This window comes from Pleurodeles waltl, chromosome 1_1, assembly GCF_031143425.1.
Source record: "Pleurodeles waltl isolate 20211129_DDA chromosome 1_1, aPleWal1.hap1.20221129, whole genome shotgun sequence".
In the NCBI taxonomy this organism is placed as follows: Eukaryota; Metazoa; Chordata; class Amphibia; order Caudata; family Salamandridae; genus Pleurodeles; species Pleurodeles waltl.
The window spans coordinates 857,629,744-857,656,627 of NC_090436.1; the positions used below are offsets into that span (position 1 = coordinate 857,629,744).

The 26,884-nt window shown below is 43.1% G+C and overlaps 1 protein-coding gene across 1 annotated transcript in view; it reads left to right on the top strand.

Annotated features, from left to right (window-relative positions):
- PCSK5 (proprotein convertase subtilisin/kexin type 5) overlaps positions 1-26,884 on the top strand; it is a 1,225,695-nt gene that overhangs the window by 1,035,090 nt on the left and 163,721 nt on the right. Inside the window, exon 24 of the mRNA XM_069229360.1 lies at positions 15,488-15,556. Coding sequence (XP_069085461.1) covers positions 15,488-15,556 — 69 coding nt within the window. The remainder of the gene's footprint in view (positions 1-15,487; positions 15,557-26,884) is intronic.

Sequence of the window (26,884 nt, forward strand, 5' to 3'; positions counted from 1 at the left end):
AGATTTGTTTTTGCGTTGGTTGCACTGCTAGCACAAATTAGTTTTAGGATGAGAGAAAGAAATGTAGAAGAAATGTAGAATGAATGTAATGATTGTCTTTTGTAGTTACCAGTCACGGACCTCGATCACCCATGTCTGAACTGCTAATTCCTGTAAGTCTCGCTGTCAGCCAGCTAAGTACCAGACAGACCGATGCACTGAAGGGAAACATGTCCTTTACTGTCTGTGCGGAGTTGTCTACAAAGCATGTGTCACTAATTGGTCACTGCATCAGATTGTTGTGTGGGCCCCAGGTTCCAGATTTAAGAATCAGATTGACTTCCTTATGCCATGGTATCTGCTGTTCCTGGTGGAGTTGGTCGTGTAGTACTAAAATAAGTTGGATGTTTTTTCACTCTCTCTGACAGTGAAGAAATTGGTGCAAGCAGTGAACTGGATCTTGCTAGCACACAATTGTTTGCCAAGCTCTGTTTCACTGCCCCTGGGAATCAATCTAAGGGCACCATCTTAATTTTTAGCCTCCAATTTCAAATTCTTTCACGTTTACAGAGCACATTTATAGGAGCTGAAGAAGTTGGAGTTGAAAAATATAGATGTTGTCGCCCATTCTCCTACATCATTAATTTGAAGAGTGCCATTTGCATAAATTTCCCAGGTGTAATGAGTGCTGAAGAGCATAAGAACTATGCAGTGCTGGCAGTGCAGTCCACGTGCTGAGGAGGACTGTATGCATTTGACTGTTCTGATGAAAGGTCTCTATATAGCCTTGAAGTGATTAAGGATTAATATAGGGCAGCCACAATATACCAGAGGTGACATTTGGAAGACATTATTAAGCGAAACCGGGCAAGACACGGCCAGTTGCCTCGTTATAGTTAAACCCTAGACAACCGATAAAAGTATTATTTGTAGAGAATGTTAGTAAAGTCTTGTTTAGCATTGCTCGAAAGGTGTAAGTTTATTTAAAGTTTTTGGTGAGCCCTTTATTCAGCCTTTATGCAGTTTCATACAGGGAGGGGGTCGCGCACAATAAAGATAAGACTCTACCACTTGTCTACTTTGAAACCTCATGGTCTCGTTCATATTTCAAGAAGTCCTCCTGTGTATCAGTAACAATGTTCTGTAACGTTTTTAAGCAGGAGAGTGAAAAAAGAATGGTGTCCTAAATCTGTGTGGCTGAAATATCTCCAATCATCAAGAATACCGATTTCAGGTCTCTGACAAGGTAGAGACCATTGGTGCTGCTAGAGAGCTTTGTCTGCAGTTAACAGCGAAGAATAAACACATCCTTACTTCTTTACAGAGTCTTAGGTAGTCTTAGCATTGAACTTTGGGCATGCTGTGTAATCTAAATCGTGTATCCTGCTCCCTAGTTAAGAGGTGGTTAAGGGGATAGAGCAGGATTTAATTGCCTAGAGAACAGCTGCTAAGAGACTTGCAGTACTGCACATAATCTTACTCTGAATGTTGTTGTTGTTTGATCAGCCATTACTGGAGGGTTTTCTTGACAAGTGTAATGCATCCATACTACTGACAACTGGACCTGAGACAGCTGTGTCATTTTGGACTCTTGAGAGTTTGGTAAGTGTGATTGGCTCTTTAGTAATCGAGGCTGGAGATTATCTCTGTTTGCATCACAGGGGTTTTATAGGTGCTTTTTAAGGGCATGAAAACCACCTGGTAGACGACGGAGGATACAGCCTATTTTTGTTTTTTTAATCTCCTTGTGGTATGAAGGAGAGGTTTTGCCAGTCGGTTGCCCCTAGTTTCAGCCCATCTGTATTTACTTTATATAGTCAGGGGCAACTTTGGTGCGTCCAGTTTTGGACATGCACATTGCTACTGGGTGCTAGTCTGCTGTTTTGCAATGTGCTTCTGAATTTGGGTGTTATAGGAATACATGTGATAGAGTATAATGGGCGTCGAAAATGCAGGCATGCAGAACTAAAGGAGCTGATCAACTTGTTCGTTCTAATTTTACATTACAACGGTACACCGAGTTAGGGATTTGTCTAATATTACCTTGCTAAATGACTGATCAAAATACAATTATCAATGGTATCAAAGGCTGCAGATCGATCCAATGGTATGAATGTGCAATCATGTCCACAATTAAGACGTCCAGGAGCTCTCTTCTTTAGAAGACTGGGAAGGGCGGGTGTCAGACCGGAAGCCTTTGGGAACACCGTTGTTTTTTTAGGTTTGAGGATAGTTGAGAAGATATTTAATAAGAAAGAATGTAGTCTCTTTTCGTGTTGCTGAACCATTGTTCTAAGAATCGTGCTTTTTCTCTGTTATTAATGACACAAAGGAGTGACCAAAACTACCAGCCAAGGTGTGAATGTTCGGCAAAAAAACAAACATGGCTCCCAGGGCAGTTGTTTATTTCTTTAAAGCACATTGGGAAGACTTTTTGCACATTGCATTTGCAAATAGTCTCTGCTGAACCCTATTTCAGTGTTTTATATCTTATTAATCTAGCCAGCAATATACGTATCCATATATTTCAATGTACTTTTAGTTTTGAACCCAATCACATTATAGATCTTAAATACAGCATATCTACCTACAACTAAAAGAGATTCGCTTAACACATGCTTTCGTGCAGTGGATCTGGCCTTGGTAAATCACATTTTCAATTCTAATTTGACATTGATATTTTACATTTGATGTTTTGTTTTCCTAAGATCAGTTGATATACCTTGGTTAAAACATGCTGTGTAAAAACATGTGCTTAATTATCTGCATTAAAGCTTTAGAGATGACTCTAATATAGCTTGGGGAGTCACTTTCCCTGTGGGAGATAAGTGTTTTTTGTGCTGCAAATGGCTCTGAGCTTAGCTGTTTGTGTCTGTAAATGGAACGCCAGTAAAGCGGATGTAAGTCTGTGTTCATATTTCCAGACCCTTACCAAGAGAGTGTTATGTATTATGTGTCTTCCGGAACGTCCTTTTGAGCTTGTGGTTAAAAGTATATTGGATATAGTATGTCCTTGTTGGAGCTGTAGGTTGAGCATCAAAGACTTGCTTCATATATGTTGCAGCAATCATTCGAGTCTGGTGTTTTAGAGAATGTTAAAATAGTCTTAGTTTGTTGTCTTTGTATTTTAATCCTGTGGAAGGAAAGAACCAAATTTTTATCGCTGCCAAGGGATCAAGTTCCAAGGCTGGCTTGAGAAGTGGGTCCCACCAGCTTGCAACTTTTTGAAGCAACAATCAAAAGAAGGGGTATCTGGTTTGACTAAATAAGTGGAGTTTCTTTTGATGTAAGAGCAGTTAAATTCCAATGATTGCAGGATGAACAATGCTTTTTACTTTGAAAGTGCTGTGTTTAGCCGCAGGTAGCTACAGTAGGTACATGGTTTTTGCGATGCAAGTCCACATTGATATTTTGAGTGGCTGTCTTGCAGCTGTATTCTCAGTTCTCCGTAATTTCTGTAGTATTAACAGAGATGCTCCAAGGTACAGTCAATTGGCATAGTAAAAAAACACTACTAAGAAATGGAACCTGAGTTTTTTGAGGGAGCCATGGTTTTGGAAAAGTTGCTGAAGGTAGCTCATCATGTAGACGTTTTGGAGTTTAGATTTTCTTGTGATATAAGTGAGTCATCACCCTTAGGTTTACAACTCGGCTGCATTGAATGGCGAGATGCCGAGCTCTTGAGGCCAGATGATTGACTGTAATAATCCATTTGCTGGACACTGGTAACTCGAGTTTCGAGGTATTTAGCTTGAAGTTGCTATCATTGAATAGTCCATTGCTTGTATCCATTTTCCAAAGGTGCCCGAGCCAAGATCCAGTGGATTGTAGGAAGAGATGAAGTAGATGAAAAAGGGAATGAGCATCCGGAGAGTTGCAGCTGTGATTGTGGAAAGGCCCAAAAAATTGGGTGCCCTGTACGAGGTCCTCCTGGGGTGATATTCAAGACCTAGTGGAGGATGATGTAAGAAATTGGGGTATTAGTTGAGGGGAGTGAATACCCACCTTAAGTAATCACCACAACCGTTGTCAGCGTGACCTATTAACATTACTAAATCAAACTGAGCTTAACCCCGTTGTAGTTACAGCACAGAGAAGACCGGCAATGTGAAAGATACCTATGCAGTATCATAAGCATAATAAAGTCAAAACACAACACAAGAAGCATCCCAAACCAATTTAGGAAAAGGACATTTTTTATAAATAGAATGATGCTGAAAATGACAAATCCAATAAGAGAAACCTGAGTTATGAATTTTAAAAGTTTAAATGTCAAAATAGCACCACAAAGTGTTAAGCTCGAGTTTTAGTCATATGGTTGCACTTCATTGGTACCTAGGTGCAAGCTAAGGCCAACTACAATGGAGTGTGTGCCGACTACAGAAATTGGGTTTGACCCGGTCATAAGTCTTACCTTTGGATGTAGTCTCTCAAATTAAAGTAAAAAAATACTCAGGGGGGCAAGACAACAGGCTGTGGCCAAACAGGGTTCCACATTAACTGATAGCTGCTGGATGACATTTCAGTGAAGCCGTTGACTTTTGGCAGGGAAGCTCTGAGTAGGAGAAATTTGAATTGTTCACCCAGAGAAGGTCCCTTGATGACTGAATACCTTTGGAGCTTTCACCTGGTGAAAGTTTCTTGCTTTATACTTAGTAACTTTTTTGGAGCTTGTATTCTTCCAGTGGGGCAAGTCTGCAGAGTGCAGCTGAAGAGGGCTTCACAAGGCCAGATACTTCTCAGAGGTCACACTGACTCAGAAGTGCTGCTTCAAAAAGCTCCAAGCAGGAGCAATCTGAATCTTTGGCCCAGCAGCAACACACCTACTTTAGATCGACTTGAAAGTTTGTTCCCTGTCCTGTGGAGGTGCATGGAGCCAAATGTTTTCTGTGTCCCAGGTTTCAGGAAAAATTAGGAAGAGTACATGTAGACACCAGCCGAAGGTCCAGCACCTTTGTGACACCCCTTGCAGATCAAGATTCACTCCAGCAAATGCCAGCAGCTGGATTCAGGGCAAGTCCAATTGGAACTGGGCAGGTGTAGAAAAGGCCTCTTATAGCTTGAACAGGAGGCTTGGAGTCCACCTTTTTCCCTATACAAACTTTATTGCCATTTGTATGATCAGTACAAACCAAGATGCAGATCCTAAACAAAGACAGCAACCATGGTCAGTTTCGCAATATCCCAACTATCACCATGTCTCCAACACACTTTGCATGTTATTGCAAACCCTCACAAGCAAGGCAAGCCAGAGCCCTGCAGGACACAGAGTATCACATGAAAATAACCAAATACACCCAACAAAGAAACCTCCACTGAAGATTGGCACCCCGCCTTCGAACACCACCATACAAGAAAAAGACTATAGGGGGTACATCCCTCTCCGTTCAAGCAGCCAAACTATGGAACTTATTACCCCCAACTATAAGAGCCACAGATAACTTTCTTGTCTTCAGAAAACTACTCAAGAGTTGGCTCTTTCCTCCATAACCACCATAGCCAAACAAGTATGGACTGCATATGCCTATGTTGATAAATATTTTTTCTGATTATGTGTATATTTCTAGTTATGTATAGTTCTTTAGAAAATATGTATCGCTACTATGTCATAACAATAAAATACACACACACTCTTTAAACCTGTTTAACTAAGTATATTTACCCATGGTTCTACATATGTATTGTATGTACATATGTGTGTGTATTCATGTGTGTATGTATGTGTGTGTGTATATATATATATATATATATATATCTATATATATATATATATATATATTTTTTTTTTTGTATATATATATATGTATATACATGTATGTATGTGTGTATGTTGTTCTGTGCTTGGCATGTTCATGGGTCATTGCATGGATCCTGGGTGGGTTGTTATACTAGATATCTATGAATCCCTGCTCTCATCTTATCACACTTATCTACCCATCATCATATGTCATGTCTCTATCAATCTATCCTCCATTCCCACTCTGACTCCTCCCAAATCCATTCTACTACTTTCATCTCCTAAATAACTCTGCCTAAGCTCTTCCCTCCGCTTCCACATCTAACTCACCAAACCTCACTTTACTACCATGACCTCCCAAACAACCCTACTAAAGTCGCCCTCATTTATCTCACCCTGCTACTATGATCTCCCTAACCCCTTCCACAGACGCTTCCCTCCTCCATCCTCCTTTACTCATCCCAAGCCTAAATCCTATTACCATATACTCCCAATTAACACTTCTGGATTTCTTTCGTCCTCCACCCCTCCATTACTCCAGTCAGTCTAACTAACAAACTCTCAGATCCGCGGCTCAAATTAACTCATAATAATACTAAAACTGTACTCATATTTCCAGATACTAATCCATCACTAATTCTTGTTTGGTTCCGGAGTAGCGTGCTACTCGCCGAAAAGTGCTTCAACGCCTCGTCGGGGTAGTAAGCGCTATATAAATAATATTACAATACAATTGACCCACCCCCATTGCATGCAGCATCACAGATCCCATACTTTTCTTAATGCACTTCGAATGCTGAGGGCAACGAAATAATCCCTAAGGTACAAGTAAGCAGAGATGTGTCCTTTGGTGTGATTTTTTTGTCACAAGGATTCTTATGCGATGGCTCGCATACACATTAGGGGCTCCGAATAGGAGCAGGATTATAAAGCTTTTCAGCTTGGTTTTCTCGGTGTGTGGTGTTTCACGTCGTGGTATTACTGGTGGCGATCTTCAAAATGAAATATTTTAATGTAATATAATTATGTTGTTTTTAACTTTTGACCGTCTAATATCAAATTTACTGCATGATAAATTAAAATCTTTACAAAACAGGTTGCTAAAACGTAACAATATTTGTTATAAAAATCATTAAATCCATTCTATACCATTCCAAGTTATACGTTAGCAGGAATGCAAGGATCATTAAAGTCCATTCAATTCATCACTTACTTCTCAAGACATAAAATTCGGCGGTACTGCTGAATGTCCATAAAAACAACCATGCCAAGAGTGCCGTAAAACGTAAAACGCGTGCAAGCCTTGCTGGTCAACTAAAAATTAATGAGCTTTCTCTAACTGAATTAATATGGGGCGCAGATTATCGTGGCTGATGATATAGGGGCGTTTGAAGAACTTCTAAATCAGTCTGGGATCCGTAGGAGTTTCCTTGTGAGTGTCTATCAGAAATAGGGTGCATGCGTGCTATCCAGCTGGGTAAGTGAGAAAATAGATGTATTGCACAGTTAATATAAAAGAAACCTTTGCAAATCAAACAAGGCACGGAGTAATCTACACAGTGCCAGAGTGCATGTGTGAAAACAAAGGGCCAATGTAAGCAAGCCGAATCATGAGTATCCATTTTATGCACAGTAACAATTTGGGGAGCCAGGCATTTTAACTAACAAGACCTAAAACACAGAACAATATTCGCATAGACGCAGCTCATAAAAAAAATGACATCTTAAAGAACCAATTACCGTATACATATTGTATAACATCATCTAAAACATGTTAGAGGAGAAATGGCGAGAGGGAGGAGGCACTCCTATTTTTGGTTCCTACTCTAGTTTGGCTCAACATCACCAGGTCGTCCACGTAAAGAAAATTGGATATACGTTTATCCTCCAGTGTTAGTGAATGGGAATTAACTCTATAAATCGATCCAGTTAGGAAAACAAATTAAAAAACACACGGCCTACACTGAGCCTTGCTTTAAAACTTCGACATTTTTAATTTTTATCAAAAGGATGCTGTTTTACCCACTCTTATATGTAGCAAGGTATCTGAATAAAGAAGTTCTATTGCTCTCAGGAGACCCGATGGAATGTCCCAGGATCATATTTTTTCCCAGAAGAGCTTACTTGAGGCCCAATCAAACGCTGCCTTAAAATCTGAGAACGAATACAACAATGAGTGCATTTGTGTGGTCTGACCTATTAACATAGAGATAGTCATCAGATTTGAAAGACTGCCCTGCTTTTGGCGGTCAGTCTGACTGATGGTGATAATTAATCTTTTAGCAGTAATCCTGCAAAGGATTTGGCCAAAATGTCAATTAGACAAATCAGCTGGTAATTACTGGGCTTTGTAGGGTCCCCTCCTTCATATATTGGATGGATTATAGAACCCTGCCAGGTCTCAGGAAGAACTTTTAGATTTTTAGATTATTTCTAAATTTAGGTCTTTAGGCTTCATTAATGGGTCTTTGTTATGTCTGACACTTTGTCCTGAGGATGGTCTCAAGTAATCCTTGGATGCCAGAAGTCTGAAACTTGGATGCATTGGCTATTACATAATCACATGAACGGACTTATAAGCTATCTAATAAGAAAAGGATTCCAAGAGGAGTCCTTGAAAATAATTGTGATTTTGTTAAGTGGTCTCCACATTGTCAAGGGTCGCTACTGGGACTAAAGAATCTCACTGTAACTCTTCAGGACTGTGTGCTGGTGCTGGTTTTAGACCCCAAAGACTCTTGGAATTATAATGTGTGCATATTCACATTTTGAACTTAATGTACGCCTTGCTTAAATAATCGTTTAGACTGATTATTAATGTAATTATTTGAAGACAAGCCACATTTAAGGGTTAGGTTGGATATTGAATTTACCAATCCATTAAAGTTGAGACTTGTTTCAGTGATATTATTCCTTCAGGAGTCCTTGCTTTTGTGTAAAGAAAATCATGTCTGTGCCTGGACTGCACCCAGAAACAGAAACCCTGGTCCTCACCTGACCTAGCACTGCCCTCCATTCTCCTTCACATCTTGCTCCGGACATCCCACCCCTCTCTGCTGATGTACCACACTACATATGGAAGGGGTTTTCGCATGCTCCCTTTGCTGCTTCACCTGCACCACTGCTTCCCACAAAACCAAACAAGAACTCACCAACCACACCCATCTCTACACACACACACACACACTCAAACACCTACAAACAAACATATCTGCACCCCTCTCGCACCAAAATAATGCATGCTTCTCAAAACTCACTCATTCAACAAGCATGCCACAGAGATTTGGGGCCTGCTGAACGATGCTGTCCTGGACTTCCTCCTCCTCACAGAAAAATGGCTCACCACAGCTTCAACGCCAGACATTTCTTCCGCCATCCCCACCAGAAACAAGATCACCAGGCAAGACTGACTAAATCGGACAGGTGGATGAATCACCATTGTCTACAAAGTCACCTTTATCTGTAACGTGGCCAATGAAGCAAAAACAAACTACATAGAACATCTCAACTTTAAATTAGAAATCACAGCAAATTTTACCCTAGGTGAAACCCTAGTCTACTGCCCCACATGCCCCTCAGCCAGCTTCGCAAGCAACATCACATACTTCATCGCTTCCCTAATCCTCAACTCCATTGCTTTCAGGCTCCTAGGAGACCTCAATTTCCATCATAAAGACACCACTGACTGCCACCTCACCTGCCCCTCATAGACAACTTTGGAAAAAAAATCTTTCAAAAGGTCTAAAACTCCACGTACTAAAAATCCTACGTCCAGTTGGTCTGAAATTAATTCATAGTCATTCATAGTTATCACAGTTCAGTTCAAACAATTAACTGGCTCAAACCATGCTGTCTCACTTGTTGAAGCAATGTAAAATACCAAAAAGCTGGCTTGATGGATTGAAGTGCCAGTAGAGTGATGTCAGACAACATTGTAAATCATACAATGGGGCTCACTGGAGTTTGGTTTGAACACAGTGAACTGAAAGGGTCAAGGCTCCAGCTGGTACTGCTTGGAAGTCTCCAACATAGGTAAAATATCTATTGTGGACACAGCTCAATGCAGGTTCAACTGCTTGGCTTGAATCATTTTCTAGCTTGATGTAGTCTGCTTGGCGATTCACAGGTTCAACAGAGGGAAAAGATGTGCAAATCCCCAACGCAGGTTGGAAATGCTTCGTGGCACATTTGTATAAATCCAGCCCACTGTGCCTACCCTTAATAATGAGCAGCTCCCAGCTATCTCTGGCTCTTCTCAGATTCAGCTCCACAGTACTCAGGCTTCGCAGGAAAATGTCCCACAGAATACAGCTCCCTCCACCAAGAATTCTGCTGTCAGCAAGTATTCTGTTGTCAGCATCTCAGCATCCAGGCTTCTTGAAGCAAGTTCCTTCAGCAGATCATTTGTTCTAAGTAGAGGGAATATAGGTGGGAAATGTTGGAGTCAGGCATTTACATCAGAGAAGGGAGCAAACATGCCAAGATCTCTAGCAGCCAAACATGCATTCCTTCCCTTTAGAGAAGACAGTAAGCCTTTCTTCTACCTCAGTTGCACGGTTCTCCCACTGCAGTTATTCAAGCTTGTTTTTTTTATAAATCTGGTTATTGTTTTTTGTGAAATAGAGATATAACAACCACACAAGCTCATACAGAGGCATTTATTGGTTTCAGCAGCAATAAGTAAAGTGGTCATCCAGCTTGACAGTTGCCACAAAGAAACCAAGGGAAAACAAAAGTTGAACAGCATTGTAGTCTGTAACTGAGGCTCATTAGTAGCCATCTTATAGGGTACCCAGAGACCATGGATCCCAGATGTTCAGGTGTTTTCTGTTGCAGCCCTGTCATTTATATATTTATTTTTCTGCTTTGCAGCAGATATCCATTCTCCTGAGCCACCTGGGTACATAGAGAGGCTCTGGGTACCTCCAGTTCTGGCAATATCTTTTGTGGCTATTAGCCTATACCTGCAAATGCCTGGTGGTATTCATTGTTGATACAGCTCTCCATGAACCCCAGAAGTGCCACATTTGGGTTCCACTCTACAGAGGTTTGTAATAACTGTGTAATCCGGTTATGGATTGAGGTCCAGTGTGTTGCAATCGCAGGGCAGGACAATATAATGAAACTTGGATATTTAAATGCCATGTTCATTTTATCATTGGTGATGATCCAATCCATAAACCAGTTATATTAATCCTCCCACACGTCCTATTCCTGCTTTTGCAACAGTATAATGTGTGAGACAAAATATTTCCTCGAGCCTTTTGCACTAGAAAAAACAACCTTGCTATATCACCAGGAGTGACTCCTCCGCTAAGGCAGAGGAGTGTCGCCACACTTGATTGTGGGGAAAGGAAAAATAAAATGCTAGTAATTTTACCTTATTATCATTTTATTTTTCCTGGTAGAAGGGACAGGCTGGGCTGGAGGGAGGGGGTCAGAGGAGGGATGGATGAGGAGTATATGCAGCACAAAGTGCACATGTCTGTCCGGCCCAACGCAAGTCTGTTTGGCCAACCATGTTGGGCTGGCCAAACAGACATGCGCACTTTGCATTTTCTCTACCCGGTTGTATTGCACAGCCAAGTGGAGAACATGCCCAGGCACCCACCCCTAGTCTGAGTGGTGACGCACGCCGCTCTGACCAATCACAACACTGTTGTCATGCTGGTGACAGCAGTGTCATGATTGGCTGGGAGCCTGTGTGCACCCAGGAACACGAAGATGAAGACGGCATAGGGGAGAGGAACTTATCTCCCCAAAGGTAAGTTTTTAATTTTCACCCCCTCCCATCCCACCGTCGAGTGACAGCCGCCACTGTATATCACTGTGCAGCTGTGTTGAGCTTTGTCAGCATCACTGCTCCATTCACGTCTGTCTCAGGGCACCCCCCCACCCCAGAACACAAGGGAAAACACTTTCCAAACTATTATCTAACTACCTAAGGGAGGCGCACTAGAAAGTCCGCCTTGGCCTGCCCATGAAAAGAAGTTGTTATTATTGTTGGTATTCAGGAGCAACTATTTCTTGCTAGTCCAAGGTCATCCCCTCTCTTTACCTCCTGTATATTGCATGAGCCTACTGCCGGAGAGTAGAACAATTATCAAGTGTGAAGGGCTGGTGCCTGAGCCAGAAATGTGTACCCCATATGAATGCAAGGTGGCCAAATTTAGACACTTCATTCATATTACAAAACGAACAGAGCCTACATGTCAGCCTGTGTACTGCAAATTTGGTTCTGATTGCATTTATGAAATTGAATATGTTCCTGCTTATACCTAGCAGGGCATACTTCCCCTGCAGCACGAGCTGTTAGAAATACTCTAGAGACACACATTGTGCTTTAAAGTGTCTGTAATAGGTTTATCTTTCACTCGCACTTTTCATAACTGCATTCTTAACAGCTATGGATGGAACTATACAATGTTTCTTAAAGGCGCTGTAAAGACTTAATGCATCCCTTTAGTCAGAGCACATGAGTCTAGACCTAATTAACAGGCTTTAGTAATTGCATATGTCTAAAAACCAAGAGGGGCACCAGAGAGAGTCCTCACGAACAGGACTTGGGTTCTACTGGGTCAGACTAGGAATCTTTATGGGGGTGTGATAAAAGGATAATTGATGCCCTTTCCAGCTTTTGCCGATTGGAGGAAGGAGTTTATAAATGCTGCCACAGCTAAAGCAAGGGTCTCTGCATGGACCGCAGCGATGGGTGCAGGGAAGGTGTGTTCAGGGTCCTTGTAGGGTCAGAGGCTTTTGAATAGAGGGTGCCCTGCTAGTGGCTCTGTGGCTTGGAATGGTGAAACTGTCCTTTTGGCTGCATTCTCTGAAGATCTCTAGTGAGTGAAATTTTGGATGTTTCATGTGCATTGACTTATAGCCATGGCTGTCCTAATGTTTGTGTACACTTTTTGTTGAGAAGTTGTCCAGTAAGCTGCAGAGTTCCAGTGCTTGAGCGACAATTGAAGCAGGACACTGTGAAGTGGAGCATCTGTGCACTACTGTGCATAACGTGAGAGGCTGTGAACGGCTGTGTGTGTTTTGTCTGAGAGGGTTTGTTGTTTAGCTGCAAAGATATCTTTGTTGTAAGGAATGTGTGCATGCTTCAGGTCTAGCTTTGTTGGTAGGATCTTGTATTTCGGTCCCCTTTTGGGACTGGATGCAGGATATAAACCACCTGGACAATGCTGTCACTGTCTTAAGGGTGAATCGGGGAGCAGAGATTAAATAAAATGGAATTCGTTTTTTGGTATAACAGCAGAAGCTGAGCTTGTTTTAAGCAAAATTGGTGGGCCTGCTGGAAGAATGACAAAGTAGAAGAGTATTCTGTGTTCGGTAGACCCCAGCTATTGTAGGTCTGTGGCAAAGAAGTACCTCACGATGTGAAACAGATTTTTTGGACACTACTTCTACTTTGAGGCCTTTGCAGATGTCCAGAACCCAGGCTCTGTGTCTATTAGGAGGCTGTGCATCTCAAAGACTTCCCGAATGTATGACCTTGGCATTGACAAAGCAACATAAAAGCTATAACACACTGTTATTATAATTAGCTATGTGTGAACAAGTACAAATTAACGTGTTTGTACCTATGGTAATAGCTGTGATCATCACATGTAATAGAGAGCTAGTGAGTATCTGAGTATAAAGTCACTCTCTTGCAAGGTACCTTTGTTTACTGGTTCAGGGTTTCTAGTTACAGGCCTTGGTAACTTTAACAGACCCAGCATTTGAGTTATGCCTAGAAAACTAGGCCCAATACAATGATAGTCAGTCTAAATCCCCAAGAAAGGCCCGATGAGAGGTGATAGAACCCATAATGGGTCGTTTTAATGATTGCACCATACACAAAGCAGAAGAGGTCTGTGATCGATGCTGAAGTTTGTTTTGAACATTCGTGGACGTCTCTGAAGTGAAACGTGGCTGCAACATGCTGGTAGTACAGGCGGTCAGGCTAACCTATTTGGGTCAATGTTAGCAATCCCTGCAGGATAGCTGTGCCAGCATTAGGCGTCTTCAACGAAGTGGGTGGAGTTTTCACCTGCACCGCAAGGTTATGTGAGGGCAAGTGAGGGACAAGGGAGTCTGTAGAGGGGCAGCGTCTCCCCTATCCACCTCACAAACCTGGCTCCAGCACACTTAACCTACTTCACTGAGCTCCGTGGAGGACGCATTACATGTCCTTTGTGCCCATGGTTAGTGCAGACGCAGTCAGCCATACCAGGGTTAGCAGCTGCAGAACACTCCGGGGGGGCTTATTGAAACCCTAAATCAGCATCGATCGCTGTGCCCAAAAAGGGTCTCATATAAACGTAAGGGATTTTGGCTTGACTTTTTTCTATGTCCATGCCTCTTGCTCAATTAGAAACCTAGAACGCCACAGGGTGCACAACCCAACCCCCTCAGCTCTAAGTCATGGCCTTTAATTTCTCCATCGTAGGGGACGTGTTTGGAAGTGGGTGTATGAACTGCCCTGCCAGAGGACCAACCGAGACTGAAAAAAATCGCAAAAAGTGTGTGATTCCCACATAGATTACTCTAGGCTTCCCCTGGTGTTAAGGGAGCGTTGCAGGTTTGTGCTGGTGCCATTCCCAGCATAATCTGCTTTGCTGGACCTCTGGAGCTCCCTTTGTCAGGAGAGCAAACAAGCACCCTCAAGGCTACAGCAGCTCGAAGCCACAAGCTAGGAACACCTCTTCCGCCCTCCTGTGGCTGCTTCACATGTGGTACTAAGACCACTGTACACAGGAGTACAGACGGAAATAGCACTAGTATAGTCCCATTCTTTTCCTGTAGTACTGCCTTCCTTTTCCACCTTTCTTTTTCCTTGTCCCCTCTCATTTTTTCATGCACATTACCTACTTTGTCTCTGTTTAAATTATTGGTGTTGCACTTTGAATTCTCGCTATGTCGCACTGGTGGTTTAAGAAACGCTATGCTTGGGAGGTTCGATGTAGACTGTTGCCATCAGGGCCAGACTAGGAACGAAAAGGAGGCCTAGCACAAATGTTCAAACCAGCCCTGCTCACTTCCTCCTCGTTCTCTCATCTCTCGGCTATCTCGTATCTCTCCTCTCTATTTACTGTAGCCCTAGCCCTCCCCTGTACAATTGTCTAGGCAAGCTGGAAAAAGTGACAGAGGCGCCAGTGGTTGACAGCGCCCTAAAAACTGCCCCCCAAAGGCGCCAGCCCACCAGGGAATTTCCTGGTGGTAAAGCGGGCAGTCCGGGCCTGGTCACCTTCACGTGTTCTTGGGATGCCAGTCCCTTTACGTTTTCAGTGATTACGTACAATGACACAGTTCATAGGGGCAGGTTGGCATAAGGCTGGAACCTTTGAGAAAGCCAGCTAACTAGACACTTTTCCAATAAGCATAATGGTTAGTTTAGCACAATCCAAACACATTTCCCTCTGGAAACTATATGGCATTGATATGAAACGCTGGACAGCAGAAGCATAGGCCAATGCGGCGAAGAGATACGCTGGGTCCATCTTTTCCTCCAGGGATGCAACATATCAGTATCAGATCTGCGTTGTGCTGGTACCAAATTCACAATCCCTGAAGCAACACATTACAATTATTTTATTAGAACATGATGGTGGTTTGACATACGTTTCCATATCTGTTTCTTCCTGTATATTAATTTCTTCCAAAATCCCCTTCCTACTGTTGAGATTCGAAAGAAATGATGTGATGTGTTGACATTGCATTAGAGATAACTGTACAATAAACAAATCATCAGATCTCAATTCATCAGGTCTCTTTCATCTTCAGGGGAAGTGGAGGACCCAGATTATGCAGAATGTGTGCCATGTGAGTCAGGCTGTCGGAGATGCTCGTCATGTAAGTGTTTTTTCTGTTCATAATATCAGCTTTACCGCTAGTACTGAAAATGATTGCTTATTATTGATTAAGACTTCGAGTAAAATTACAAGAAATTAAAGATCCCATTAAAGAATTGGCGATGAATGATATTTGATAATCTTTGATAATATGGGCCTCCCATTACTTTTAGTTACACGTATAGTTTATACTGTTTTGGGTTTTCACTTACATTCCAGTGCATCTCATGTTAAAAAATGCATCTTGTAATGTATGCATATATGCATGGTATTCACTTGCAATTATGACTTAGATTGATTTTCTCCCACGTGCCTAATGACTATATATATATAGTTTTTGTAATGCCAATAACTTTTGGCCCGTTTGACACATCTCCAGAAAACCTTCCAACAAAGTGCTCTTTTTGGACAAAAAAAAAGTTTGAGTGTTCGTTTTCCTTTTGAATTTTATAGGATATCCAAATGTTCTTCTGTAGAGCACCCAAGTGTAAAAAAAGAGAAGATCCAATACTACACTGTTGTTGATGTGTTAGGTTTATTTGTTGTACATATAGTATTTACTGTTTCTTCCACAGTTTCTTCATACTCAATCTGTTCAGAACAATCACATTATCCAGTCTTGGAGAGAAACTACTTTGCAGCCTACTACATAGAGTATTTACATTACTTTCTAAGTCTTATATCAGCCACACACAACTAGCGTTCCTCCTTACACGACTTTCCCCTTTCCTTTAAATCAACTTTTTAACTACTCAACTTCCTCCTCTATTTGGTGATGGCTTTAGACTACCTTCCTACACCCACTTTAATTGAGCACAATTACTAGCTTAAGATCATCGTGTACTTTCACAACAATCACGGTCCACAAGCGGTGTACTTAACAATGATCACACATTTACTGCCTTGAGAAAGCCCCTGCCTGACAGGCATTGTAAGGGGTGACTCAGTAACACTTGGAGAGAAAAGGAGGCTAAAGCAAACCCTTCAGCCTCAGGTAAACCCTCACAAACACATCATAACACGGCAACTGAATCATATGGTACTATGCCTTTTATCTTTAGTACTCATTTTCAAAAAGTACTATCCGAGTTTGCCTAGTCAAATTTCAGGGCATTCCAAGACTTGAAAGAGATGGGCCCACTCACGTAATGTAACATGCTTCATTATTGGCCAGCTCATCCCACCCTGGTAAGATAATACTACAAGTGCAGACTCAACCTTTAGGGGGACTACCTAGAGGGAGTTTTTACAGATAACGTGTCTGGATACATCTCTGGGATCCAGTTAATTGATTAAAATACTTTGGAATAAACCACATGGGTTCCTTTATTTGGTGGAATCCAGGTATGGATAGAAATAAAATGATAAAATGTCTTTGTAACCTGCAATACATTGGAATGACAACGCATAAGGTGCGTACATAAATAAGAGAACAAAGGCGCACAATAAGGTGCAAAAGAGGCAATACTACACTAACCAGACTTTACAGTGAATGTCATTTTATGTGGTTGGCTGCCTTTGGGTAGCTGCCTACGGGGAGTTGGATGCAGAGCCTAGCTGCAACCCAGGCTCTGTGTCCAACTTCATGCCGTACTCGACAAAAGGCAGTGCACAGCGTAAGGTTGGCTGCCTGCAGAGGGGTCGGCTGCCTCCGGGTGGGTTGATCACTGCCAGGCTCTCTTGGCAGACGCCTGCTGTGCACAGCCCAAGGCCATGTAAAGCTTGGGGTTGTCTGCTTGTGAGGGGTTTGTGGCAGGGTCTGCAGCCAATCCCCTGTCACACGTGGCAGAAGGTTGTATGCAGCGTGGGGTTGTCTGCCTGTGGGGGGATTCACTGCAGGGCCTGGGAACAGGTCAGGTTCTGTGGCTAGCCACCTGTAGCACGCAGCCAAATGCCATGCGCAGCTGGCGGTTGGTTTTACGTATGGTAATAAAATATTATTTTACGTAAAAAAAAAACTAGAAATTCACTGAAAAAAACAATTGTTAAAGTTACAGTATATATAGGTGTGATAAAAAGATTTGTTTTTTTTGTGTAAAAAAAAAACCTTAGAAATTCACTAAAGAAGCCAAAGGTTAAAGTAACGTTATAGTTAGGTAAATATGTCAGTGACAAAATTAACTCAATTAAACACATATATTCACCAGTTATTGTTAGCAGAGCTAACTATAATTGTGCCGCGCCTGCACTGCTTATGACCTCACATATTACATCACTCATGACAAGTTCTATGACATGCTTTATGGCATCACTGATGGCATCTCAAATGACGTAATGGATTTATATGATATGTATATACATATATAATTATTCAGTGGCCTCTGAATAGCTATAGTTAGGATCCTTTTTCCATAATTATTTTGGTTTTGTTTTTGGTTTGCTAATAATGACAGTTTCACAAAACTTTAAAAAAAAAAAAAAGCAAATTCACTTCAGCCCCTTCCAGGAAAGTTCCAGGGTGATCCAGCAAGTGGGAGCCGGAAAAAAAGGTAGATCCTAAAAATTCATTTTCCCATGCATTTTTCATCGACTTTATTAGACTCTTGCAAAAACTGTTGAATGGAATTACACCGATTTTGGCAGGAAGCTAGATCTTGGCTTGCAGATAATTGCAAAAAAAGATTAAAAAAAGAGAAGGGGCCAGAGTAGTCACCCTGAACCATTCGCTCTGGTGCTGGGGTCCCAGAGGGACTCCACCCCGGTCTAAATAGCATTTTTTTGTAATTTTCACTGCGATTTGCAGTGGATCCTTGGATCCGGCGAAAATGTTTTAAAAAAACGAAGCAATGGCTCCTGCGCTTCTTTATTCTGAAGCCCCCAGGTGGGCCAAGTCTCAGGGGCATTGCTAATTTAATGCATGGGAACCTGCCACCCCCCTTCTGCCCCTGGGACCACAACACCTCCCTGCAGCTTCAACATAGTGAGTGCGAGGGGGCCACGTGACCCTCTGGAGCCCAGGGGACTGCCTCCTCCCCGGGGCTTTTATCATATTGAGTGTGGGGTGCTGCACGCATCCCTGCAGCCCCAGGGCCCACGGCCCACTGCCTCCAGGGGGCTTTATAGAAATATGATGCGGGGTGCACATGGCCCCATGCAGCCCAGGTGACCACCACATCCCTGAGGCTTTATACAATCATGATGTGGGGGTCTGTGCAGACTCCTGCCGCCCTGGGGACCACCAACTCCCCAGGCCTATATTAAAAAGAATGAAGGAGGTCTGTTTTGGACCCCCAAGCCCCAGGGACCACAACCTCCCTGGGGCTGTGTAATGTTGGAGGGGGCTCTGTAGCCCCCCTCGAGGAGCCAATGATGGCCTGGGGACCCCCACCCCCCAGGGCCAGCTCCTGCTATGTCCCAGAGTACCCACCCCAGGCCATAGCTGTTTGTTTTTGCATGGTGGGAGCTGAGAGTTCCCACCAAGCAAAAGCAGACAAAGTCCACTTTCTGACAGACAGATGAAAACATTTCTCCCTCAAGTGGAGGCTACTACTTAAAGCAGCTTCCTGCTTCTGGGAGCAATGCAGGCTCCTGCAGGATGCGGGAAACCGGCCAGAACCATGGGACCTTCAGGCTCCACCTGCAGTCATGTCACACACACACTCCCTCTCACCCTTTTCCACCTCCCCCCACCCCCTCCCCCCCTCTCTCTCTCTCTCTGTCCCTCTCCCCCTCTCTCCCTCTCTCTCTCTCCCTCTCTTCCCTCTCCCCCTATCCCCCTCTCCCCCTCTTCCACTCTCCCCCTCTTCCCCTCTCTCCCTCTCTCTCCCTCTCTCCCTCTCCCTCTCCCTTTAAGAGATGGAAGAGAGAGAGAGATTGTTATGGCAGTGGTCTCTCAATACAATGACTTCAAACAATAAGAAAAGCAAGAAGCTTGGCACAAATATTATAGTTATATTTGAATGCAGAGCAGAACTGAGTCACTGCTGGCCTAATGGTGAAGTTCTTGACCTGTTACTCAGTAGGCTGAAAGTTCAAATCCTAGTATCGCTTGGCAGTGTGTTTGTTTTTTTACTAGTGTTTTGACTGTTAAACCTTCCTAATAACAAAACATTCAAGTTTCTTTCCGCTCACATGTGTGTTGTATGTCATAGGTATGTCTGGAAGCAGTCTAACAATGAGTCACCTGTGGCCTAATGGTTAAGGTCACAGACCCTCACACTGACAGTTGAGGGTTCTACTCCAGGTGTGTCTGTGATCATTTCCCTTTTTTAATTTCTTTTGAACTTCAGAAGTTTAAGGTGCATAATGAAAGGTGATCCCACTTTTTTTAATTGATAAATACATTTTCCTTTTCAATTTGTCCAGAAATATCTCATTCTAAGAATATCATCCATCAAAGCCTAAAAACTCTCTATCACTCTCCCTCTTACTCTCTTTCTATCTCTCTCTCTCTTTCAATCTCTTTTTCCCACTCACACACCCACTTAGAACCTTTTGCACCCAGTCAGAGACCCACTCAGACACTCACGCACCCACTCACAGACCCACTATGACCCTCGTGCACCCACTCAAACCCTCATGCACCCACTCACAGACCCACTCAGACACTCACACACCCACTCACACACCCACTCAGACTTTCATACACCCACTCACACACCCACTGACACCCTCATGCACCCACTCACAGACCTGCGCAGACACTGACACACCCAGACACTCTCACAGCCACTCTCACCCCCAGATACACACTCTCACACCTATCCTCACACCTTGAGAGACAGGATGCAGCCAACTCCTGCTGTGCATGGCTAAAGAGCCATGTGTAGTGTAGGGTTGGGTAGTTGGGGGGGGGAGTTTGCCGCAAGATCTGGCCGCAAGCCCGGCCTTAAAGGCAACCCCTGCTGCGCATGGGTGAAGGCCATGCAGGGTGCAAGGTTGGGTGCTTGTAAGGGGCTACCCTCAGGGCCTGGGCACAAGTTTCAGGGAAGTTATTGTTAGAAAATAGAATTTAAAAAAACATAGAAATTCACTGAAAAAAACTAATATTACAGGAACATTATACTTAGGCTCACATTTCAAATGTACAAAACCTTAGACATTTACCTGTTATAGTAAGAGTTATCACAGGTAACTGTAACTTATAGTTGTAGGTAGGGTTCCCAGAGATAGGAATCCCTCTGATTTTTTGTTTACTAGAAACTTTGCCACTGTTTGAGGAATCTCCACAAAACTTTGCAGACCAATGTTTTTTTCAACATTGGAGGATGATGCAAAGTTTTTGGGTGATTTATTAAAGCGGTGCAAAAAAAGGGGGGACCCATAACGCGCTTTTCCACCAGTGCCGCTTCCAAAGACATTTTAGACAGGTGTAGAGTTAAAATGGCTAGTCACATTTTGATAAATATTGGCAGAAATATAGAATATGGGGTAGAAAGGATCCTTTTTGGTATTAGATACTGTTTGGTTAAGTAGTTTTAAAGGTATAAGGCATCAAAACTTGGTGACATATTTGGCTGTGGTATACCGTGGTGTTTCACTGTGTACCCCGGTACTTGCAAATGACCAGCCATTATATGATTGGGTAATGACTGCATTTACAAAAGTAAGAAACAGCCATGTTGTTCGTACCACAGTTCAGTTGTATAATGGGTTTTAAGTCTAAATATAGTGTACTACACTTTTATAAGGGACCATGAAGAGATAAGACACTATATAAAAGTGTGTAAAGATAGTAAAAGTTTTGTTTTTACATTATAGATTTTTAAAAAGTTTGCAGAGTACCATGGTAGTACCTAGAATCTACAGTGGTACTTACAAAAAATGTAAAATAAATTAAATACATAAAAATGTCAAATAAACACTACTAAATTATATTGAAGGAGAAATATATTGTAGCACAGTGTTATTTTACATTTTTTACATGTTTCTATTTCTTTTTAATTTACACTTAGTCTGCATTGTAGGTACTTGGGGGAATATAGCTTAGCATAGTCTATTGTTATAGTTTAGCTATACCTTTAATTTATAAATTATGCACCGCCTTCTAATTACAGTAACTTCATTTGTTCTTTCTATACAAACCAAGCTTCAACTACACAAACATTAGTAATTCTAAAATTATAGTTATACCTTAAATTTATAATTTCTGCACCACCTCCCAATGACTCACAAACCTCTGCACCTCCGTGCACAATGTTCTCAACTCGCTAGACACACTGCATTAATTATAACTCACACCTTATCCATGCACTGCTTATACCCTTTCATATTACATCATTTATACCATGTAACAACATAGCATTCATAGCAAGACGTATGACATCTAGAATCATATCATTTGTGAGAACACTGTTCATGGTAGAGTGCCGATTTCGGCCCCCAGGACTCCAGTCCCCAGGGCCTGCTGTTTTTATCAAAGGGGAGGAAGTGAACGTCCCCACACCCTGAGCCACTAAAGGCGCTCTGGACCCTTTCCCCTGGGGCTGAAAAATAAAAGTACAGGTGCGCACCCTTCCTTCTCAAGCCTGTAAAGGCCCTGGGTACCGCATGCCCGGGACCAAAACATAAATGTGAAGGGGAGATGGGTGTGCTGCCCCACTCCTCCAGCCTGTAAAGACCCTGGTTACCACTTCCAGTGGTGCCAAAATTTAAATATAAAAGGGAGCAGATTCATGCCCCCCTCTTCCAGAGCCCACTAAGGCCACGGGGACCCCATACCCCAGGGCCAGCTCTACTGATTTGTCCCACGGATTCCACTCTCGGGATACCCTCCCACTCAGTGACAGCTTTCAAAATGCTCCTGCCAAGTGGGAGCAGACATATTTTTAGCTGCCCATGGAGAGGGAAATTCAGATTGCTCCACCCTGGCAGGAGAAGGGAGAAACAGCTGCTCCCACCGGGCAGGAGCAATACCGGTTCCAAGATTGGTGCATGTGGGGAAATAGCAGGGCTACGGGGGTACCAACCAGCCCCCAACATACTGTCTTGTGGGTGCACTGGGAGGGCACTGAGGCACTCACCTAAGGCCAGGGGGATGGACCCCCAGGGCCTTAAAGGATCACAAAGGGGGCAGCGTTCCCCCTTCCCCTTAATAAATACAAAATGCCCCAGAGATGGGGTCTCCATGGCACATAGTGGCTCTGGGATAGGAGCCATGCACCCCCTCCCCTTTATTTAAAAAATAAAAAAGCCCTGGTGATGGGGTCCCCGCGACCAATAGTGGCTCAGGGAGGGAAGCTGCTTGACCCCCACCCCTTAATTTGAAAAAAGGCTAAGGGTGATGTGGTCCCCTGGGCCTGTAGTGGCTTGTGGAAGGGGTCCCTGCGCCCCCTACTTACTTTAAAAAAAATGGCCTGGGGGAAGGTATCCCAGGGGCCTGCCAAGGCTCGGGGACAGGAAGCTATGCACCCCTCCTTCTAATTAAAAACATATGGGTGTCCCAGATGGGCACCGGGACACCCCCAAAAAAAAAAAAAAAAAAAAAAAATGAATAGTAAATTAGATGCATGAGTCGCTCATTTATTATTCACTGCTCATAGGAAGGAACCCCTTGTAATGCCCACACATTATTTTTATGCTTGTGGTGCCCCTAGAAGGGGCAAGGACAGGAGCAAGTATTATTTCCAATATTGTTAGGGGGCTGCAAGGATTGGAGCAATGCCCCCAGCAATATTAAAAAAGTAAGACTCCTGGAACATTAAATTCATGGTCCAGGAGAACTTACCATCTTTTTTTTAAGCAATCCTAGCTCGAGCACTGTGCTCATCAGCTGGAATGCAAGACCCTCTTGTGGCTGTTTTTCTGATTGCATGTTGTGGGCTAAAAAAATGTTAAAAGAAAACTGAGGGATTTGTTGGTTATATTTAAAAAGAAGAAATCTGTGAATCTTTCTTATAACATTTTCAGCCCACAAATTTCAATGTTAAAAGAAAGACTCACAGACATGTTGACACGTGGATTCTTTTTATTAAAACATTGTAGGAAGCTGACTTTCTAAATAATGCACTAAAATGAAGTACACTGTGCAGAGAGTCCAGTGGATCCCCATTTGGTATTACAGAGGTAAACGTAGATAGAACTAATGCTCTTTTTTGTGGTAGTGTGGGAGAGCAGTTAGGCTTATCAGAGGGTAGTGCTAAGCATTTGTTGTACTCTCAGAGGCAATAAATGAGACACACACTCAATAAATAAATCCAGGACCAATTTAGAAAAATAACAATTCGTTTTATAAATGTCTCAAACCCAAGAACTTCATAATCAGGTAAGTAGACTTTTAAGCATAAATACTTTGTAGTTTCGAAAATAGAACATTATCAGAGCTCTATCGATGTTATCCTATGGAGCAAAACTAATGTTCAGCAAACACAGGGTTAACAATGACTTACGAAGCTAATCTCAGGGAGTTGAGGTAAGTACTGGGCACTGATCAGAACCATACCAACAGGTCACACCAGGCGACACTTGGGTGGCCGGGTACAGAGGTGCAGCAAGGCGTCTGGTGCCCAATGGTTTCCTATGGGGTTTGGTCCTAGTGAAGACAGGCAGCAGGCTCTGGGTAGGTAGCCATTCTGGGACAACAAGCTGATAGGTAGTAGACTTGGGGTGCTCGGGGACATACGTGCACCGTTGGTCCTCTTCTACTGTGCCCAGGGACGACTGATGCAGGGTGTCTTTAGGCATCAGGTTTTCACATCAGGGAGCACTTGTGGTCGGGGGTTCTGTGTGTTGAGGCTGCAGGCAGCATCGGGAAGCCCGGCAGAGATGGATCAGGTGTGGCAGTGGTGTAATAAAGGCCACCTCACAGTGCAGGGAGGGGAGCACGGAACTCCACATGACCGTCTCAGCACAGTACTCCTGAGTACAGAGAGGTTCTCCTCATGCACTTTGCAGGGGGACCCCCTCAAGTTTAATTACAGCACTTCAGAGTGGACTCAAGCTTCTAGGAGCCTGGGGACATCATTGTCACCGGTGACCCACCTCAGCTGGGGCCAGGGGTCATGGGTGCAGCGGTTGCTGTAGCTGTCTGATGTTCTCTCCCCACAAGCCTGGGGGAGGGGTGTCCTGCGTACAGAGGCTAAAGGCATCACAGGGGAGCCCAAGATAGATGAGACCACACTGGACTCAGTCTCTGGGCAGCTGGGAACCCGCATTGAAACCATCAGTTGGCTTCACCTCAAGTCGTGGATGTCGGGTGAAGTGATCACTTCTTGTGTCAGGTTTCCGGGGTTCTTGTTGCAGGGAAAGTCCGGTATCCATGGAAGACCTGAGTTTTTATTGAAGGCTGGACGAGTTGGCTTCTTGTGCATGATCCTTCGAGGTCAGCGGGCAGACTGGAGGGGGCTGGTTCTAGGTCAGCTGCTTCTTCTTCTCCTCTTCTGCAGGTGCAACTCTTCTTTGTCTGGATCTTCTTATGTTTTTGAAATCGAAATTCTAGGGTTTAGGGATGTTACCTAAATACTCAATTTAGGGGCATTACAGGGAGAGCCAAGTGGAAGCCAATGGGCTGCCCACCTTTAGGGTGACTACACTCTCCTTATGAATACTTCCGCTTAGAAGTGGGCAAAACCCTAGCACTAGTGACCTAATTCCTTCCAAACAAGATGGAGGAATTTGAATAATGGTGTCTACTTCAGCTCGTCCATCACAGGGGTGGGACTGACGTGAAGTGGGCACTAATTTAACTAGTTTTCCTGCCTGTGCTGCCACCAAAATTGGGGTCAAGACAGGGGGGTTGGTCATCTCCACCATTTGGAGAGACCTAGGTCACATTACAAAGGCAGCAAGGCCTTTGAATCTCCCCACCCTGAAATGTACATCCTGCCTGGGAGAGGAGGTCACACCTTGGGTGCCAGAAACACATCTGTGGTGGCTGAACTGGTCAGGACCAGACATTCAACATGCTAGTAGTTGGTAGGTTTTCAGGGAGCACCTCTAAGGTGTCCTCTGTGTGCATTTATTAATAAATCCATCGCTGGGTTGAGTGAGCATTTATTATTCTGAGATGTTGGATACCAACCATCCCAGGATTCAGAGAAGTCATCATGTAGCCTGGGAACTTGTAGTGATCAGTATCCAGCACATGCACTTAAAATGGTTCCCTGGACACTTACTATGTCTGAGACTCAACAAAGACATAGCAGGGGCATATCTGCCCAGGCTGTAAGGCCTGCTTGAGGGGTGTGTTACCTATATTGCATGCAGGGTATAGGGAACATGGCACATAGGCTGTGTGTCATATTGTGTTTTCACACAGTATGCAAAGGCAGTTTGCATGAGGTTGGTGCTGGGTCCCTTAGAGTGACACAAGTTGTGCTGCAACTCTAAGGGCCCTCTTCAGTACCCATGACCTAGGTACCAGGGATACCATTTACTAGGGACTAACAGGGGGCCGAAGGGTCTGGTCACTTGGGGATCTAGTGACCAGGTGTCTTGTTTTAGGGAAGGAACACTGGCACTGGGGACCTGGTTAGCAGGAACCCAGTGCACTTCAGTTAAAGTTGCATCTAAAAACCAGGCAAAAAGTGTGGAGGGGTACTGCAACTAGAAACCAGCGTCCTACAAACGTTATTGAACATTTTTATAGCGATCACTTTTATTTAATATTGCATTGTATGAATAACTGAAATATACATTTGATTACAAATATTGGTGTTGTTGGTGATACATGATAGATGTGCTTTATATATATTGATATGCTCACCCCTTGATTAAGTAGGCCCACTTTTAATATTGTGCTGTTGTGACTCTTTGACAAAGTCAGTAAGTCTGCCTGAGTGAGGGTGGTTGGATGAAGGGCTGGTCGCAGGCCCTTCCCTAGAGCCAAACCCACGCCACTCATGAAGGGGGGCTGAATGCAGGGCTATGCCCTTGCGACCTACCCCACATTGCGTCTGGCCTAAGGTTGTGCATTGCATGAGATTGGCTTTACGTGTGGTAAAATAATATTACTTTACATTAAAAACCCTAGAATTTCACTGAAAAAACAAGGATTAAACTGACGTTATAATTAGGAACTGTAATTATATCTTGCTTCCCACCATACTCCCCTACAAACCCAACAACCTGCAAAATAATTTAGATTAATATTAATATTATAATGCTAAAAAAATTGAAAAATAGCACAAGAAAAGCTAATATTAAACAAAACTAAAACATAATGCATTCAAAGCGATTAAATCAATGAATCCATAATTTAACAAATTTACATATTTAAAAATGTAAATAAATAAAATAAATAAAAATGGGAAATGAACTCATAATTTATAAAAAAAAAATCCATTACATAAATAAGCAATGGAACCAATTAAAAATGTAAAAGTGAAGTAACTATTTATTAGAAATTATAAAATGTAGTTTAAAACACTTCTCAACTTACTCACTTGCTAAT